The 20,166-nt window shown below is 47.0% G+C and overlaps 2 protein-coding genes across 8 annotated transcripts in view; one reads left to right on the forward strand and one right to left on the reverse strand.

Annotated features, from left to right (window-relative positions):
* Positions 1 to 3,626: 3,626 nt before the first annotated feature.
* On the reverse strand, positions 3,627 to 8,640 carry LOC121106754. The gene is made up of 2 exons (XM_040647376.2): positions 7,614 to 8,640; positions 3,627 to 4,864 (listed from the first exon to the last, which is right to left on the reverse strand). The coding sequence occupies exons 1-2, from the start codon at positions 7,895 to 7,897 to the stop codon at positions 4,762 to 4,764; spliced, it is 387 nt and encodes a 128-aa protein (XP_040503310.1). The 5' UTR covers positions 7,898 to 8,640; the 3' UTR covers positions 3,627 to 4,761.
* Positions 5,740 to 20,166, forward strand: part of DACH1 (dachshund family transcription factor 1) — a 369,319-nt gene continuing 354,892 nt past the window's right edge. For 6 of the 7 annotated variants that reach the window (XM_015275195.4, XM_015275204.4, XM_015275226.4 and 3 more), the window contains exon 1: positions 5,740 to 6,963. In XM_015275195.4, coding sequence (XP_015130681.1) covers positions 6,254 to 6,963 — 710 coding nt within the window. In that variant the 5' untranslated portion in view covers positions 5,740 to 6,253. The remainder of the gene's footprint in view (positions 6,964 to 20,166) is intronic. The other variant, NM_001199446.2, reaches the window with a different exon arrangement.

The raw sequence follows: 20,166 nt of genomic DNA on the forward strand, positions 1-20,166 counted from the left end.
GCTTTGTTATCGGCACACAGAAGACGGAAATGGGAGATAACGCTGCCATGCAAATGAAGCTAACAGCCGCCCGCACCCGCTTAGGGTCCTGCGCGATGCACGCTTTGCCCCAGAGCAGCTTTTCCCCTCCCCGTGCAACGCGCATTGTCCTCTGACAGCTGATTCTTATCGTTCCGGTGGGGGTATTGTGTTTCAGCTCGTGGCGCTGGAAAACACGGCAACTTTCTTTGAAGTTAAATGGCTTCATTTTGTTTCCATGTCTGAATAACTCTGCCCGGGAACTGGAGTGACCCAAAGGCGCTCATTCACTGCAACCTGCTCCGAAGGGAGGGAGGGAGGGAGGGAGGGAAGGATGGAAGAAGGGGGGGCGGCTCCCTACCAGCTCCAGTGGCATCGTAATTAAATTTTATTTTATCCCACCGAGGCATGCGAAATATCGAGCAAAATACAAGTTTAAGTAATTTGTTTGTATTCTTATCTGCAGGAGTTGGAAATTAACAGCCCCGCTAGTTTACTGTTAAGCCTGGAGAGCGAGAGATTGCTTCGCAAACATTGCAGTTATTATGGCTGCAGTTGGTACTCTTTGTATAAATTATTGATCAGCCATCTTATTTTTCTTTCTGCTTAATGGATATTATAGCGCGGCCGTTTACACGCCGTGGTTAAGGTTGTGTCAGCACTTCCATTTGTAGCATCCCCCTCTTACCTCTTACCCGGAGTTCTCTCTAACTTTTCCAGCAGGGGCTCCGACTCTGAAAGGTTCCTCTTTCCCCCGCCCCATCTAAGAACAATTACAAAGTTTGGCTTTAAGCGACTCGAGGAGGAAAACTTGGGTCTCGCAGGCTGTCAGCCCACATCTAAAAAAGAGCCCCGTGTGCATTTATTCCTCTTACCATTAAAGGCAGCAGTCAGCGCCCGACCGCTGCCGGGGGCACTGAGCCCCGCCGCTTCCCCCGGCCCGGAGCGCCCGCGGGCGGCAGGACGGAGCCCCCCGGTGGGGCGGGGGGACCGGGAGCGGGGGTTGAATCGGGACACCGTGGGGACCGGGAGCGCTGATAGTGGGTCAGCCTGGGTCGGGAGCGCTTATGTCGGGCCGCTTCATTTCGGTCAGCCTGGGTTAGGAACTGGAGATGGAGCGGAGGAGAGAACTAATTCTAAGAGAACATTCATGGGAAAGGGCATCTCAGATGCTATCCCCACTGACAATTTAATGGCAGGGCTTTGCACTTCAGCATTCCTGCTCCGAGAGACTTTTCCTACCTGTTGGTAGGGGAATTAGGGCTGCGGACCTCTGAGAGCATCACTCGAGTTACGCTCTCATCACATCTCCATCTGTCCCAGCCCCGATTCGATTCACGCAAGGAAGTCGGGTATAATTTCCCTGCCGCCACCGCAGCTCTCTCCATTGGCTGTCAGTCGGATGGGAACGTGGCAGGCAGTGCCGCTCACCTGCTCCATCGCCGCGGCCGTACAGCGCGGGGGGGAGCCGAGCGCTGCGCCGTGGGGCTCCGGGACCGCGGCATGAGCGCACGGCTCCGCGCAGCGCCGGGTTTTTTAGGTACTGACTTTGAAATATATTCTCCGAAGTCACAAGTGCGACTTAGGAAGAAAACAGGAATTTGTAAATAGGCGAGGAGCTTAATTGGCGCTGAGTGTCCGCAATTTGCATATATATACGCGTGTGCGCGTGTGTCGGGTGCGGGGGAAGGATGCGGAGGTTGCCGAGCGTCGGTCATCGCCTCTTGGCCGGAGCATCACCGCATCCCCGGAGGTAGAGCTCAGTGCTGGTGAGGATGAAGGGGGAGCACCGAGGGGCGCTCCCTGGGGCCGGACCCTTCCGCTCGGCAGTGAACGTCCCCGCAGTCAGCGCGGGGCCCCGCGGAGCAGTGCCGGCGCAAAGCGGCTGCGTGAGCGGGGCCGTGTGCGAACTGCCGGGCGCAGAGCCGCGCCGGTACCGCGCTGGGACGCGCAGCCGCCGCTTCCCACTGCCTCGCCGTGATCCGCACGTTCAGCAATTAGCCCAGGTAGCAACGTGCTGCCAGCGCTGTAACTTCTGAAAGTTGTTTTTGAAGGTTCCTGAAGTTTCTTCACTTCCATTCTTCCTTTTCTTTATTAGTATCATTATTTGTTACTAATGCCCCATCCATAAATACAACGTGCCATAAGCACAGTGTGTAAGCAGCCCTGCCATGCATTCTGGACTTTTGCTGATATATGGTGCGCTGCTCAGAAGTGCACGCTATTGTTGGAGCTGTTTGTGCTGGGTGTGCTAATGCACTGTTTGATGGAGTGAATTAGCAGTCATAACAATCTGGCAGTCTGGCCATAGGAGTGTGCTCCAATTGATTTGTGTTATGGCTGGACTGGAAAATCTCGTGTTAGTTGTTTTTTGCCCTGGGGCATTGTTTGTACCAAACTCCACTTTTCATTTAATTTTCCAATAGATTTTGAAAGACCAAAAGGTTTGCGATCAACGTTTGCTGCACTTTATTATTATTCAGTTATTAAAAATACCCTATGAGTAATTTCAGGTTCCCCCAAACCTCGCTTTCAATTAGAGTAAACACAATTAGCGTGACGTCGTGCTCAGAATGGCAAATCTCCCTCTGTATCTGCTAAGCGTGTTATCTGCTCGTCCTGTCACCGAAAGGAATCCAGTTTGTATTTGTGTTGGACGAGGTCTGTGCTAATTTGACTACAATGCAACAATTAGAAAAACAGCACTGCGGTCCCCAGTCTCTTATTGCTGGTGCAACACTGTACACCGACCCCGACTGCATTCAGCACTTTGCAGTGTTCAGCAAATACCCTGGTGGAAAGGGAAAGAGGGACCCGGTCCCAGGCTCCCAGTGTTTTCCTGAGTAATGCAGGGGGGGATGTACAAGGTCCCTCCCTCTTTCTCAGCCTTCTTCCAAATAACAGAGAGCTCCTGGAAGTAGGATGCTGCCTGTGAATCCGGGGAGTGACAGCTGAACAGAACTTACCTTCTCCTCGCAGTGCCTGTTCCTGTCTGAGCCTCCTGCTCAGCAGTTGCTTGCCTGAGTTGTAATGCAGCACGATTAAACCTAAAGCGTGACTCTATTGATCACGCAGAAAGCTTTGTGAAATGATGGAGTTTCTTCTCTTTGGAAACTGGGGAACAAAACAAGTCACTGAAAAGCATAAGACAAGACACAAGAGAGAAATGCTTTTTTTTTTTTTTTTGGAGGAATGAAGTCAAAAGAAATGCAGGGAAAAATATTGTACACGAAGTTAATGTGATGATGCACAATTCATCCCCACCATGTGCCTGTCCGCTGCGCATCCCCCCGTCCATTCCTTCACATTCACTCAGCACACATGTATCTCTCTTTTCTTTTTCTTTTTTTTCCTTTTTCCCTGAATGAATTAAAATCTTTAATTATCAATACTAAGAGAAGAAACGGGAGGTACTGGTGTGCTGCCCGACCTCCTGTCAGTCAGGTACTCAGATTCCTTGAAACGCAACAACTACAATGCATTTTCTAATTTCATTTCACCCTTTACAGCTGCCCTCAAAATTGTAATTTAATACAATAGTGAACCCTGTATCAGTCTTCTTTTTTTTTTTTTTTTGAGTAATAAATTACAATCATTGTCAATACATCTTACTGCTTTAACATACATTTTATTATACTGAAATTGTCAAAAGAAAAAAAGAGACAGAGAAGCAGAGCGAATCCCTGCCCTGAACAGTGCTATGTGCAGAGCAGAAACCCAGCTTCAAACAATATTCCAGGAAAGAAATTAAAGACTTCTTAATTAGTGCAGCAATTAAGCTTTCTTGGTCGCATTTTAATCAGCCCAGGCCCTATCAAAGGACAAACAGAACGATTTGCAGGTCTTTGAATTTTAAACAGTCTTATTGATTTCAGCACGGTAAGTCTTCGCATGACACAGGGAGAATTTTCAAATATCAGTTACAGTCACTGGAGTTTTGCTGATACCGACTGAGGGCAACAAAGAAAACACCCAACAATATCGCTGCAGGAAGGGGCAGCAAGGAACGGAAACGCAACCTAGAGAAAGTTCACAACCAGCCGTCTCAGGGTGTGTTGGTGTGTCTGCGTGTTAGAACAAACCCAGCTGTTTGGGAGCACTTACCGAGCTGGAAGTTTCCAGGAGCTTCAAGCCCTTCCATAAATTTCCTTATTTCTGGGTTTCTAATCCCATTGTTCCATTCAAAAGAGGAAGATTAACTCGAAACTGTGGTGGTAAACCCTTTCAAACTTACGTCTTCTCTATAACGAATGATGATGAAGGTACGTCCATGAGGGCACACAACGAGAAGACAAGAAGGTCCCGTGTGCAGCACCTTGCAGGAAGGCAGGCCGTATACAACACAATAGGTTTTCTCATTAAGGTTTCAGTTGCTCTCCGGGTGTCAATATCCTGTTCCTGGCTCTGTCTTGGTTCTCAAGGAGCTCATCTGGTCTTCACAACAAGAGAAGGTGAGCTGGAAAGGGGTACTGAGGCAAAGAAAGCATGGATAGAGCTGTTCTGTTACAACTGAACATGGTGCATTCTATGTTTGTCAGTGTATTCCAGTTTTTATGTCAACTTTAGGTGCTGCCTCTGGGACTGAGGTTGCGTGAGCTTCTCCAGGAGAACAAGCAGGGAACCGTATGCTGGAGGATGTCCTGCACCACCGTGGGTGCACAAGATCTCAAAACAAAAGCCACGGTGTGTTTCCTTGGCTGTATTTGCCAGTTTAAAATACTTTGGTGTAGGATTTCTGAAATTTCACAGTTGGATGAACCCTTCCTGGTACCAGACCACAAACGCCCATCCATTACAGCCGGAGCACAGTGAGCAGGAGGTCATATGAGAATCGCATGGAAATTCCCTGCGTGGAATTACTACAGTGAGATTATCCACTCAGAAGATGTGTCATCCTGTGAGTCATATCGCACATAATAACACATTTAGAGAAGCTACAGCAGCTATGGGCACATACATGCATCACAATTAAGCGCATAACTTGTACTTCTGAAACTGGAAGCCTCAGACACGCATTAACCCAACTTCTGCACGTGCCCAACGGCACGAAGGGCCATTTCTTCACCCCTCCCAACTGTAAAGCGCCCTCGACAGGAGCAGCACAAAGCCGGCGGCCCGCAAGACCGACCCAAACACCCCACGTTGCCTCACAGCTCCGTCCGGAGCTACGGCTCCGGCCCTTAGAGCCACACAGACCCCGCGCGCAACCCGCGGGCCGCGCCACTGCGCATGTGTGCCCGGCGCCGCGCCCGGCTCCGCGCGTTGTACCTGGCGGCCCCGCCACCTGTGGCGCGACGCCCGCCCTCCGGAGCGACACAAAGCGGCGCGGCGCTGCCCTGCTCCCGCCCCGCCGGGAGGGGGCGCTCCGCTCACGGGGGAACAACGGCGGCCACGACGCCGAGCCCGCCGCAGCGCCGCTCCCGCCCGCCGCCCTGAGCGCGGCGCGCTGTGGGGAGCGGAGCCGCTCGCGCTTCACCGCGGAGCGCTGACAAGCGGCTGCCGACACGGGCTGGGGAAATTACATCCCGTCTGCGGCGGGGTGAAACCTGAAACATGTCATCTAACGGTTCCGAGGGGCGAGGGGGGGGAGGGGGGGGAAGAGAGAGACACTGCTCCCCGCGCCCCCGCTCCGGGCTCCTGGTTGGGTAATTCGGGTTAATGCCGCGAGCGAGCCCTGCGCCGCTTCAAAGGGTATTTCAAGTTGCCGGAGCTCCGCCCCCCGCGCCGTGTGACAACAACAACTCGTCCGGAGCGGGCGGCAGCGGCGGCGGCACTTCCCGGCTCTTTTTCTCTCTGTCATTCCCCTCTCAATCTTTGATCAATGTACTCGCCGGAGAGAGCCCGGGTCCTCCACACCTCCTCCTTCTCCCGGTCGCCCTCGCCGCGGTGCTAGCGCGGGGCCGCAGGCAGGAGCTGCCCTCCCCCTCCCCTCGCCCCGGCCCCGCCGCCCGGAGCGGACTTCTCTCCTCCTCCTCCTCCTCCTCCTCCTCCGGCCCCGCTCGCGGGACACTTTGTGCGTTCGGCGCTCACTCCGTCCCTGCTCTGCTCTCCCGCTGCCGCAGCACCTGAGCGGGGCTGTCCCCCTTCTCTTCCCCCTCCTCCTCCCTTCTCCTCTCCTTTTTTTTTTTTTTTTTTTTTTTAATAGATATATATTTTTTTTTAATTTTCCCCCTTCTCCTGCGCGCGTGTGTGGGAACTTTCCCCCTCCCTGCCCCCCCCCGCCGTATATGTGACCATGGCCGTTCCGGCTGCGCTGATCCCTCCGGCCCCGCTGGTCCCCCCTCAGCCTCCGGTCTCAACTTCTGCCGCCTGCACCACCACCACCACCACCTCCTCGGCGGCCGCCACCTCCTCTCCGGCTCCGGCCATCGCTCCCCCGCCGCCCGCCTCGGGGACAAACCTATTCCGCCCGGAGCCCATCGCAGCGCCGGCGGCGGCGGCGGCCACAGTCACCTCCACCGCCACCACCACCACCACCGGAGGCAGCGGCGGAGGCGGCGGCAGCGGCGGCGGCGGCGGCAGCCCCAGCCTGGGCAGCGGCACCGGCGGCGGCACCTCCGGCACCTCCACGCCCAACGCCGGCGCGGCCGGCAGCCTGCCCGGCAAGCCCGTGTACTCGACCCCGTCCCCGGTGGAGAACACCCCCCAGAATAACGAGTGCAAGATGGTGGATCTGAGGGGGGCCAAAGTGGCCTCCTTCACCGTGGAGGGCTGCGAGCTCATCTGCCTGCCCCAGGCGTTCGACCTCTTCCTGAAGCACTTGGTGGGGGGCTTGCACACGGTCTACACCAAGCTGAAGCGCCTGGAGATCACGCCCGTGGTCTGCAACGTGGAGCAGGTCCGCATCCTGCGGGGGCTGGGGGCCATCCAGCCCGGCGTCAACCGCTGCAAACTCATCTCCCGGAAGGATTTCGAGACCCTCTACAACGACTGCACCAACGCCAGGTACCGCCGCGAGCCGCGCGCGCGGCCCCCCGCCCCCGTCCCACCCCCGCGCGGTGCGGCGCCGCTCCCCGCTGCCGGCCCGGGGGTGGGGGGGTGGGGGGGGCGGCTCTGCCCCCTGCCCTACGCGCCGCGCAGCTGTCCCCTGCTCCGTGCCCCCCCCCCCCCCTTTGCCCCCCCCCCGGGCCGAGGTGTGGCCCCAAGTGCCGCTGGGGTGCAGCTTTAACCCTTGTGGAAAAGCGGCCGGATGGGGGAGCGGGGGGGCGGGGGGGTACGTGCCCGTGGGGTGAGGCGCTGCCCGGAGGCCGCTGGGCCGCCGAGCGCTGTCACACACTTTTGTGCGGCCGCCACATGGCGGGCGGGGAGGAGCGGGCTCCGCTCGGGGCAGGGGGCGCGGGGCCGAGCAGGTGCGAGCGGGTTGGCGGGGCTGCGGCGCGGGGGGAAGGGGGGAGGGGGGGCGACGGGGACGCGCGCAGGGGGCGCGCACGGTGGCGCGCTCCCGGCCCCCCTCACCCTGGGGTCGGGCGTAGGGGAGGGGGCGGGGGGGAAGCCCCAAAGTTGGCGGCGAGCGGGGAGAAGCAGAAGGAGCTGGCGAAAGAGGAAATTCCTGCCGCGGCTGCAGCCCGCTCGGGGAGAAAGCGTGAGGCTGTTACCTCCGCGTCTGTAGGTTACGGGAGGGGGGTCCGTAAGGGTCAGCACCGCCGCCGTGACCCCGCTGGCCCCGCGCTGAGGAGGGGGCACCCGCGGGGTCCCGCTGCCGCTCTCGGCTCCTCGTTACCACATCTCGGGGTGCAGCAGGAGCCGGCACGTGGGGAATCAATCCCGTGCGGTTTCGTGTTAGCTGCGGGGCGATGTGCTCTGCTTCCCCGCACGGACTGGGCCAGGGGTGGCACCGAGAGATGGGTGGGCGGATGGATGGAGCTCCATCGCATCGCATTCTTGGCCCGGCGAACTCCCAGTACTGACAGAACCCCAACTTTGGGAACTGCGTTGTTGCAGCACACGTCGATAGGTGTTTCTGTTGTCAGAGCTCTGCAGGAGTTCAACATTTGCTCCTTAAACTGGTGGAAGTTTCATTTTGTCACACTCGCAGTATGCCATACATAACTTCGACACGTGGGAGTACAAAAGGGAGAAAGTTTTCTTTGGGGGCAGGGCGGGTGCAGGTCCCCGTACCCGGCATGGCATGGGGCTGGCACAGCAGCAGGGCACGGCTGTGGCACCACCGCTGTGCCGGCCGCCTTCCAGCAACACAGGTCTGTGCCGTGCTGCCATCCAGCACAGTGGGAATTACAGGCGTGGGTTCAGGAGTGGATGGGATTTGACCCTTAAAAAGCATAATTGTAGTAGACATATTTATACGTCCATTAAGCAAATAACTTAATGGGAAGGATTTGCGATGGGTATGCAAAATGCGTTATTACGGTATAGAAAGATAAAGGAAGGTGGGTCAGTGAGTTTGGGTCAGAACGGATGATACCATCGGAACATCAAACTGTATTTACTTTCTGGGTTTCCTCTCCGATACGTTTCATTCTGGCTCTTCGTTCCTTACAAGCTAATTATTTGTAATTATTTCTGACTGTACAGCGGTTACGTAGGGCATTGTGATCCACTCGGTGCAGCGATTGCAGTGACCTTCCCGGGCTCTGCTCTGCTGGGCGATGTCTGTCTGTGTCTGAGCGGACACTGCTGCGGAGATGGAGCTGGAAGAGCCAGCTCCAAACCAGCGGCTCAATTGCTACAGTCCTCAGATGGAGAAATTATGATCCAGCATCTTATCACTGTTGTATTTCTCTCATAATCAGCTGATGCACTCAAATACACTAATCCCTTTTTGGAAGGCTTCATCAAGGTTAATAGGTTGTTTAATCAAAAAAGGCATCCAAATAAAGCTATTGCTTTGCTGTTCTTTAAATGGATGGAGTCGTTAGTTGCCAGTCGCTGTGGAAATCATTTGTAATAACTTATTTCAGGGTAGAAAAGTTTTAGATGTGTTTCACCAAAATGATACATTTTAACTGCGATATTGCTATTAAAAAAAAAAATCGATAAACCAAAAATCAATGAAACACCAAGGGATTTTCTATTGAATGCTTTATGTGGAGTTCTGTAAAGTGAATTGGTTTCTGTGTTTATTTGTGATACTACTAATAATAACATGATACTAAAGGACCTTTTTCTAAATTAGGCTCTGTATCAGTTCACTGGAAAAACAGCCTTCCGCTATGGAGGATGACTTTTCTTTTCTGGTCCTACTGACCTTTGCTTTTATTTTCCCCATAAAAAGCATCAGTTGCCAAACAGAAATCCAGGAAATAGCAAACTGTGCGTTTAGCCTGCATTATGATTAAACGGTTTGACATTAATGGGATGCTAGAAAGCCATATGCCAAACAAATAGGAGAAGTGTAAAGGCAAAACACGAAAAATATTCAAAGCTATCGGATGCCAATCGCACCAGGTTTCCTGGATGTGTCCGTGGAGCAGAGCAGTGCTCTGTGCACTGGATGTCACCTGCATTGGATTAATGACCTGGAAGCTATTGATCCCAGATTGTTCTGGTCTCTTGTGTCTCCAGCGCTTGCCGTGGAATTTTGACATGCTGGTCCCTTCCTGGAATTTCCCATAGACTTAGATTGGCTTTGGATCGTGCCCATGGCAGGCTGAGAGCGTGCCTTCCTCTGACCTCCCTCCCGTGGCCAGGACGTGTTAATCTCTGCTGACATTTCAGGATGATTTGAATGAGTTCATTGACATTCATACTTAAAGCAGAGAGTTATTTGCACTGTTTGGGAGTTGTTTACAAATTTTGGAAAACAACCCCATTGATTGGGAGTGCAGAGGGGAAAGATTCCCAACGTGAAGCAGTTCTCCTCAAAGCCCTTCTTGCAGTCTCCTTGCTGTAGCTTCTGCTGCTCTCAGCGATGTGGACCTGGCGTGTGTGTGTGTGTTTGCTGAGCGCTCACATTGTTTTCCTCCTGTTGGTATTAATTAAGGGAGCATCTCACCCAGATAGGTTAGTGCAGATCGCAGGTAGTTTAAATGAACCTGTCAGCAGTGCAGCTGCAAATAATTCCAAATATACCGTACGTGGGTATGTAGTGATGACCTCCCTTCTTGCTGCCGATTACTAAAATATAACATAATCTGCAGAAATACGGTGGGTTTTATGAGCAAAGGAGACTTCTGGAAGGCCGGGGGATAAATTGTAGTACCTACAAAGGAGTGAGAGGTGCGGAGGTAGCTTATGCACGTTTAGAACAACCATCAGGGCTCCAGCCGCATGCGAGAACAGAACTTCAACACCCATCTCACGGCATTTATTTATTGGTAAATACTGTAGAGGAGAAGCTGCGGTCTTTGGAGCACAATGGCTACAACAGAGCAGCCTGTTTATCCCCTTAATCTGATGCTCTGGCAGTGGCAGCAGCCCAGCGTCTGACACCTGGGGAAGGAGGGAGCTCCGTGCCACACCGTGCTGCCTGATGGGCGCTGCAAGGGCGCTGCTGGGCACGGGGACATCTCCTGGGTTTTCGTTTTCCTGAAGTATTCATTCAATTCTATTAACTCCTCCTTTATAGCTGTGAGTACTGTTCAGGATTTTTTTTTTTTTTAAGGTTGTAGCTAATAAAAAACCGTACATCCTGTTGTAGATTCTGCATCAACTTTACTGAAGAGAGCGGTCTGTCTGAAAGCAGAGCGTCATACGGTCACAGTGCAAAGTTCTTTATCTCCACAAACTCAGACACCAAGTTCCCACGTAGGCCTGCGCTCCCTTTCCGGGACTACCCGCACACGAACGGGGCTCTCCGTCCGGCCTGAACGCTGTTTTCCCCGCAGCTCCCAGCGCTGGGAACGTACCCGTGCCGCTCCGGGCCGGGGCTCACCTCTCAGGGCCGCGCCGCGCCGTGCCGTGTGGTGCCGGCGGGGCGCGCTCCCGCGGAAGCTGCCCCCTGTTGGCCGCCGCGCGCTCCCGGCGCTTCCCTCAGCAGTTCCCCGGCTCGGAGCGGTCTCATCTGCTCCCTGTGCCTAAGACTTTACAGTCGGAGTGTCTTCCGAGTGTTGGCCGGGGATGATGATTTCTGTTCGACTGCCACTTAGGGGGTTCTACTATCGTTCCAGAGGGCTGGTTTTGCCCATCGCTGTGTTTCATCATCTGAAGTGAATCCCACGTGAAGCACTGAATTCTCATACGCTGTGTTCAACGTGAATATCCTTCTCGAGAACTCGGTCTGTTAAATAGCTGCTGCCGTCCGTGCCACCGCATCCCCCGGGCTGTCCCGCATCGGGGCAGAGGAGCGGTGCAGTTGGGCTGCATGCAGAGGTGCATCTCTGGTGCAGGAGGGCTCAGCGGGAACTGCCGAGCTCCATCAGTGCGGTGCGAGCAGTGGGTCTGGAACTACGGCAGCCTCTGCCTGCTTTTAAGCGACAGAACTACATTGAGATCCTCTTTGTTCCTTTATAAGTTAAATATGATCTCTTTTAAAACTAACGTTTTGAGCATCTGCTCTGCATTAGGAGCTAATTCCACCCATTGTTTCCAAATAGTTATTAACCTTTTGCAAATTATGTACTGCAGAGTAATTTTTTCAGTAATCTTTATGTGTGTGTTCGGTAGCAGCACTGTAATGTGGGATGGACATCATAGGAATTGACAGCAAATTTTTAGTTGCTGAAATATGACTGATGGAGCTGAAGATTCATCTGCAAAAGCTATTATGATCCACAGAGTTAATTTGTATATATATAATTTCTCCAGTATGCATTAAGGAAGAATTTTTTTTTGTCCATTATCATTTAAATTATTTACAAAAATCCTGAAGTGTAAACCAAAATATTTAGTTTTACAATCAAAATATGTCTGTGACTCAAAGTGACAAAACGCGCTGTGCTTCCTGAAGTTACTTTGTCCGTAGCTCACTCCCTGCATTCTGCTTATGTCTCTGATACGAGGCTCAGTTTGGGGCATAACCAATGCTGATGCTCCATTTCTTAAGCACTGTGGAGTATTGAAGTGCAATCTGTTGTATATGGGGCTTTATCATTAACTGTGGATTCTCTGATGCTGTGTTTTCAAACATTAGATCATTAGATATCTTTTTATTATTCATTTAATGGAAGAAAAAGAAAAGATGGTGGTATGTTTCCATAGCAGAAGCTGTCAGGGAACTGCATGAGAGGAAGGATCAGTTCTGAGCATGTAATTAAGTCCCTATTTCAGATTCTTTACTCTGAACCACTGATAGCAATGAGCTGCATCAGGGAAGGACAACCTGTAAATACTGTGCACTTACATTGCTCTGTGAAGCTGCATTGGTCTCTTTTAGAGATGGGATATTGGGCGACGAGGGCCCTGAATGGCACTTCAGGATACACTGACCTGAACTTCTGTGTGAGCTGTGATCGAGGAATGGACCACAGGCTGCATTTCAGCTCACATTGCTTTTAAATGTTGCTTTGTGATAACTACATCTACAGTCAGCAAGTGTATGACCGTATACAGTACAATTGGCAGAACTAAACGGGACGATCCTGTGAACCGTGTGTTATGGCTCATTAACAACAAAATAGAAACTTTGTAAAACAGTCCCAAACTGTTTTTAATATTCCTAATATTTATCATTTTGATTTAATAAACCATAATAAAGCTTTTACTGTGCGACCATGAGGATTCTCATGTGGGTATGTAGCTTTCCGTTCGTTTTCCCATCTTAGGGTGCCCTGTTCACTGCAAAACTAGTTTACAGTAGATGTTTTCTCAGCATCCTATGCATTTTGCATCTCTCTCGTGAAGAAGAAAATGATACAAGTATGAAAAATAAGTACTTTTTTTGGTTGCAAACATTGAATGGCTTTTATGTTCATTGAAAGGCTAAAATTAGCTGTAGTTCACAAACAGGTGCACCTGGCGGAATTTGGCCATATGGTTTATTTATAGAATAACTATATAAATTCTGTGGGTGAATAAAATTCTGCTGCTATAACACGCTCTCATCTTAATGGGAAAAGAACATCCAGCAAGCATGGCAGCGTGAACTGGGAGCTAAATTCTGCCAGATACGTTCCTTTTTATCTAAAATAAGCTTGGATTCAAGCTGGGCTTTCAGTCTGATTTTCTTTTTTACTTATTACGATTTTACCCAATGCAAAAAATACAGAGAAGAAAATATCTTAACTACCTTGCTGACAACTTAAGATGATAGAGTTATATGCTGGAGCTGAATGGGGCTGGAGAGAAAAGGGAAGAAAGGAGTAAGGAGGACTGCAGCGAAGATTTCTGGAGAACTGACAGCCACATATTTGTTGTGTTACAGTGTCAGGATTGAAGTTCGTAACTCTGAATAACGTTCCTGTTAGAGCTTTTGTTAATGGTACTGCACCAAAAACATGTTTTCCACATTTGGCCAAAAAGCTGTTGTTCGGAACATGTCTCAGAATATGCTTGTGTATACAAATTGTTGTGTGATGGTAATGATTTTTAAAATCTTTTACTTTTGGGAAATGCTTGGCTTTTTCATCTTACATAAAAGAATTGTAAGGGATCAAAAATAAATTAGCAGTCAAAAGTAAACTTTAAAGGGAGCAGGCAGTATATATTTGATTAGTATTTAATTGCATCTTTAGTAGCCGTGATTTCATGTTGTTCTCATACTTGGTAATGAGTTTTTTTTTAAATATGAAGCTAGATGAGGATTTTACTTACGGTTCATAGAAAGAGCTTTCAGGTTATTAGTCCTGTATTTTTAAGAGATGTATAAAGAATGCACTGCATTTCTATCTGTATCAAATCCAGTCAGGGTTTATTAATAGTTTCAGTGTTCTTAAAAAGGCACTATTACAAAAGCTGCTTTTTTTTTGAGTTACGCTTTTTCAAATGCAGTCAAAATATAAACTTTATATTTCAATTAGTTTTCTATTGTATTTTAATAGATACCAGTCTTCTCTATCTTTATGAAGTATGTAATTTGTTTCCAGTCTCCTGGGCTGCTGTAAAAATCTTTATTTATTGGAGAAGGTCACGGGTAGGACTTAGCTATTTACATTAAAAATGCTGTGGTTTTAAACCGTGCCTTCTTCTAAGAATGTGGATAGTCCTGTTGATTTCAATGGCCCACATACATCTTTTAAGCCAAGCATATGCTAATACATTTAGAAGCTCTCCTTTGAAAGAACCAAGTGAAATATTTGGTAGAAAGCTCTATTATTGTATGCTGTCTTGTGTCAGTTAGAAAGCAGTAAAAATACTTCAGTTGTAGTGTCCTGTAAATAACACTTGTTGCATGAAATAGTGAAGCGGAGATTCATGCTGCATTTTTAACATTAAGAAATAAGGGTGATGTCCTTGGTAGGAATGAATATCAGAATTTGTTATAAACCATGGCTTTATAATTCCTGCTAGCGGTTCCTGTATTCGTTTTTTGTAGAACAGAAGAGAAAGCCTTTCTCTTATTAAGGGAATGAGCACTTACAGACGTGCGCCCATGACTGTCACTTTTCACATTTTAGTTCATGTAGACACTGATAGTTTAGTGGGAAGGAAATGAAACCATTTTCCAATTGTATTCAGTTTCCTTAACATTTTTTGCTTCAAACAAAACAAACAAACAATAAAAAAAAGGGAGGGGGGAAGAAAGGAAAATACCTCAAGTGGACTTAAGTGTATCATATACTGATACAAATGAAAAGTCATATGTATATGTTCTCTCTTTTTTTTTTTTCCCTCTCTTAGCTTGTTCCAACGCTTCCTACACATGATATGTAGAACTTTATTATTTCTCCATGTCTGTATTTACCACTCAAAACTAATGCCATGGTAGTGCTTCTCATTTCCATGTATAATGTCCTAATTCAAAGCAGGACCATTTTTTTTTTTCTTCTTCTTCCTCTTCTTTTTTTTTTTTTTTTCTTTTTCTTTTTTTTCTTAAGCTGGTAGTCATAGCTTTTAAAAGACGGGATTAAAAAATAAGCATACTATACTATACAACGTCTTATACTATTGTGTGTTGTAGATTGTTTATGATTCCACTGATTCTACTCTGTCTATTCATAATATGTTGATACCGAAATACCATGTTAAAAACAAAGACAGTAGTAGAAAATGAAGTTCCCATTGCAGTAATTTACAGCTTAAAGTACAGCTATGTATTGTGCAAGGAAAGCATATTTTTTAAAAGCAATGAGGAAAATATATTAGAAATACTGATTTAGAAGCATATCGCTGTTCCAGGAGCACATATGCAAATTATTATTTAAGGAAGGAGTCATAACATTTCCTGTGCAGGTCATCAGTTTAGTAGAGATGTTTGGGTATAGCCACAGCTGTTGGGTTGGCTTGATGCCATCTGAAGGTACAACAGGTGTGATGGGACTGAGAATCAACAAACTTTCCATTGATTTTTCCTTTCAGAGCTTCTCTAGCATCTCCGTTGGAAAGCGGAGGAAAGGGTGGAATTCATCTTCTGTAGAAGCCCAGCTCCATAGCATGTAGATCTCAGATGTACACATGCAGGGAGAGCCATTTGCTTAAAGATAGCGAATGTCTTGACTGCTGTCCTTGCTGTGTTCTTTGCATGTGCTTTTAGAATGCTCCACCTATGTTGAAGCTACAGTGGAGGTCAGTCTGCCTGGGGGCTGAGGTGGGGCAGTCTTTTTTGCCTGCTGACCTTGGGCGTGTGCATGGACTTACAGGCATGCATTAAAGATGTTTGTGACCAATGTATACTTCTACATAGGCTGTGGAAGACTTGATGGAGCCAGAAGGACCACAGTCTCAAATGCAGTGATTTGTGTAGCTCAGTTGCATAGTCAAAATCAACCCATTATCACTCTGGCTTCATTGTAGGGAGGTTCAGGCTCCAGTACACATCGCACATAATGTTAAACACAGTAATCTCAGGTTGTTACTTCAAGAGTGAAGCTTCTCCGGCATTCAGCTCTACTGCTGAGGCTTTACTGATGCAGGTGTGCCAAAAAAAAAAAAAAAAAAAAAAAAAAAAAAAAGGTTTTGTCTTTTGCAGTGACCCCTTAGGTGATTTTGTCTTGTGGCATCTTATTTTACATATTTTATTACTGAGATTAGTATAATACAATGATATCACGAGAGGTAATAAAATAATAGTTATGAAATGCCTTGTGAAACATCGGTGTATTCACAAATATTCCAAAGTATGACTACATATGTAAAACATTTTGACATTGAAGGAGAAAGATGTTGTCAGTTAAAACTGCTGGCATTGTTATGTGATAAGGTCGTCTGTTCTTTTACTTAGTGTGCCAGTTGCTGAAAGACAGATATTTATTTTTGGAGATGAAAAAAGCGTTTTCATCAGTTTAAATGAAGAGATCCAACTGGTTGTAAATACTGTTTTGTGAAATCTTGTTTCACCCATGCAAGTGTTTCCTTTATGGAAGGTGTGCTCTAATTGGGATGGGTATTTCTTTTCAGCCCACCTAATCGTTTCCTTTTCCAATTCCAGAATGCATGCAGATTTGAACTTGTAGCCAGGAAAAAGTGCTGCCATGCTTCAGATTGCCAAAGGACCTCAAGGGACAGAAACTTGACCTGGTTTTATGAAACCATAGAATTACATTTATACAAGCTATCCCTTGGGAGAGGAATGAACTGATCCCAATTCGTTTCTAAATACTGGGGCCTTACGGGTCACATTTGAATTCTCCCCTACACCTGTTTTTCTACTAAATATTTCTAAGGACATTTTTAGAAACTTATTTTACATTAGGTATGGGTCATGTGCCTAATATTTAACAGTTCAATGCTCTAATTTGATAAAATGTCTAATGGTTTCTCACTATAAGTAAGCTGCAAAAAGTTTAAATTATGGACTTTGTTCAGTGTGGTTTAAATCCTTCCCTGGCTTAAGTAACTTAGGCTTTGTTTCCCTGTGTGTGAATTGCAAATCCCAGAATAGTTGGTGGTTACACTCAGTACATATTGTATAGGCTACAATTAAGGGATTATCTCTACAGCTGGATAGGTGAGGTGCTTGCCTGGGACATGGGCCAAGGTGGGCCAAGGTTTGAAACAGGTCTCCCAAGTGAGACAAGTTACATTCTCTGTGCAGGTCATCAGTTTAGTGGAGGTGCTTGGGAGGAAGTCATCTTCATCCAAAATGGTGCTTGGCCTCAGATCAAGCTTTTGGAACATGGAAGATCTGTGCTCAGGCCTCCTTGAATTGATTAAGGTAGCGGTTAGGTGTTACCATGACCTCTTCTACCACTTTGGTGTGAGCTAGAAGTCTTAACTATCTGAGCTGAGCCAGTGCTTACCTTGCTCTGTGAGCTGGTGTGGTGCTTAAGGTGTCTGAGTGTATCTGCCAGTATAGCACCAGCTTCCAGTACACAGACTGAGCTGAAACAGGGAGCCCCTAAGGACAGGGAAAGGATCCTTAGTATCTCTGAATATCTATGATTGAACTATATGCTTATACATTGAAATTAGAATTAGCTTGCACTTTGATTTATTTAACAAACTAAGTGAGTGCTCTGTTCAGCTAAAGTTTGCCTCAGCAATTATTATCCCACAGAGGCTCTACAAACCTTCCAGGCTCCACTTCCACCTTATCATGAAAACTGTTTCCTTATTCTCAGGCAATCTTTCCCGTCCTTGAAAGACACTTTGAGAGCTGAAATTGGCATTAAGTGCCTGCGTAAGTCTGCCTATTTCTAGTGAATGAGTGACAGATTTGGATACTATTCATCTAGGATAGATTGCCTTTTTCTTTACATACCATCTTAACTTCAGATCGACACTCAGATTGACTAAACAGTTCATGTGATGATCCCCATCTCTACAGTTTCTATTACTGAATGTAGATGTGGCAGAATGGGCTCTTGTTTGGAATTACTGCTCACACTTCCATGTAGTCTTGAGTTTCTAGTCACTTTTGGCTTTAGCCAGTAAGGATCAGGAGGGGAGAGATGGGAATAGGAATGTACCATCGTATGTAAGATGATACGTACTCACTAGATTTGTTTGCATTTCCCAATGGGGAATTTCCCCACACAGTTTATATTAAACAATTTGCTACTTTGGTGATGTGGATATCCAGGCTGTTTCATGCGGCATCCTATGGCTGTTATTTGTGGCCTTTGCTTCACTTGACTGGCAGAGTGAAGGGCAGGTCTTTTAAATGGTGGTTACTTACCACTATTATGTATTTATTATGAATGTGTACATAACATCTTTTTCTAATTTGCCTCCAAGAAGTGCTCATATTGATCCTTAAGTTCTTCTTTAAAAGTCTTTTAAGTCAGCCTTTTGCTTTCAGTAATTCAGTTTTTGTTGCTGTCATCAACAGGTTTGACTATCAGCAGCGTAATGCTGATATCCTAAGTGGATTGGGGTGGGACTTTTTTTTTCCAAGACACAGAAATGGTTATGTTTCCAAATTATTTTTAATAGAAGATAAGAGTCTAGTTGCATTTTCTTGAGTACTTATTTACTGGCTATTCCTTTGTAGTTCTGTTGTTCATAAGGCTGAGTGAAAGATACATTAATCATGCTGTATCTAGAGCAAATATAGATCAGACTAGGCTAAGGCTTTTGACTTACAGATAAAGTGTTTCAGCTGCCTTGCTTTCTGATTTTCATGGTAAATAAGGGAAATCTTTAAGATGAGCCATCTCTTCACTGCCTTTGAAGTGTTTGTCTTGAATTTTCTGTGCATCTAAGCTAAGGAGGAAAAATTCCTTTGTTATCTGTTTAATCATAAAACAACTCAATATGAAGGAACAAATTAATATATTTGGATTTCATAACCCAGACTTTTCTTTTTCTCTCCTTCTTCCCCTCACACAACTCTTGAAGTTGAAGAAATGAAAGGTGCAAATGTACAGTTTTTAATGGAAGCCCCATTTTATTAGTCATCATGAAGACTTCAAATATGGAGGATTCTTTGTCTGGGAAGCACAGTTGCTGACACTCACAGCAGCAGTAGGGACAAGAGCCCTGAGGATGTGGGGCTGGGAACATCGTGAAGAGTAGCATAGTGAAGAGACAAAACTAAAAAGCTGCTTGATAGTGTATTAAAGTATATTTGACCACATAGCATTGTAAGTTTAAATATGTGTGATCAAATTTTCAGTCTTTGGATCAGAATTGTTTCCTTTCTCTTTGCTAAGTAAGATTGTGCTTAGTATGATGTCTGGAAAAGTATGCAAGAAGAAATACACTTTACTATGGAGTTTGATGTGGGACTGAGATTCTTGTGGCAGAGATGCTAGTTGTGAATTAGGTATTTGTGTTTTTATTATGTACCTGAAAGAACTTACTACCTCCATCTCCTTTAATCAACTCATTTACAGGATAGATAAAAGAAGACAAAGATAAGTTGATAAAGGAAGTTACTACTACCTACTATTATTAGCACACATGACTGAGTTGGGACTCATGCAAGTAACATGCAAGTAACAGGCCTTGATGATGCCTCAGCATAGCCTCAGCAAAGAAACAGTTTGTGAGATGCACTTGTTAAATAAATATAGTCATATCTGGAAATTGTTACCTGTGTGTTGTGTATTTCGGAGTTTACTTCAGAGGCATATAGCTGTGATTCCCAGGCTTCTTTGTAGTTTTACCCATCAGATGTGCAGCAATGAATATTGGGCTGCGCATAAAAGTCTTAATCCTGCAAGCAGGAAGGGAACTTTGGCTTGTGTGAGGAGTCCTGTTGACTGTAACATCTTAGCCAGATAATTTAGAGGGATAAAGTTATACATGTCCTTATATATTGTCAGTATCAGCACCCTCCATCTCTGACAGATTTTTCATATGCAGGAGTTTCATAGATACCAGCAACCAAGTGTGGGAATGATCAAAGAGCATTGTTTCTAATCAGAATGTGGGTTATGAGTTTATAAAACAACTTGTGGATGCTTGGATGTATGTGAAATTTACTGACGTGAGTAATCCCGCTGGTTGAAGTTAGAGCTTTCAGGTGACTAAAACAAGTCAAACATGGGAGCGCTTAGAAGATAGTGACCTTAGAATTGAGCAGTCATCTTTCAAAGTATTCAAAGCATAGTTATTAAAACTTAAACCCAGGAGTTTCTGTTTGAATACTGGAACAGCTAGGAAAACATTCAGGCTGTGCACCTGCAAAATTGTAATACATTTTAATGACGCTGAATAACTTCCCCAAATTCCTTGTACTCTTTTTTTGGAGGGGAGTGGGGGAAGGGAGAG

The sequence above is a fragment of the Gallus gallus genome, chromosome 1 (assembly GCF_016699485.2).
Source record: "Gallus gallus isolate bGalGal1 chromosome 1, bGalGal1.mat.broiler.GRCg7b, whole genome shotgun sequence".
Lineage (NCBI taxonomy): Eukaryota > Metazoa > Chordata > Aves > Galliformes > Phasianidae > Gallus > Gallus gallus.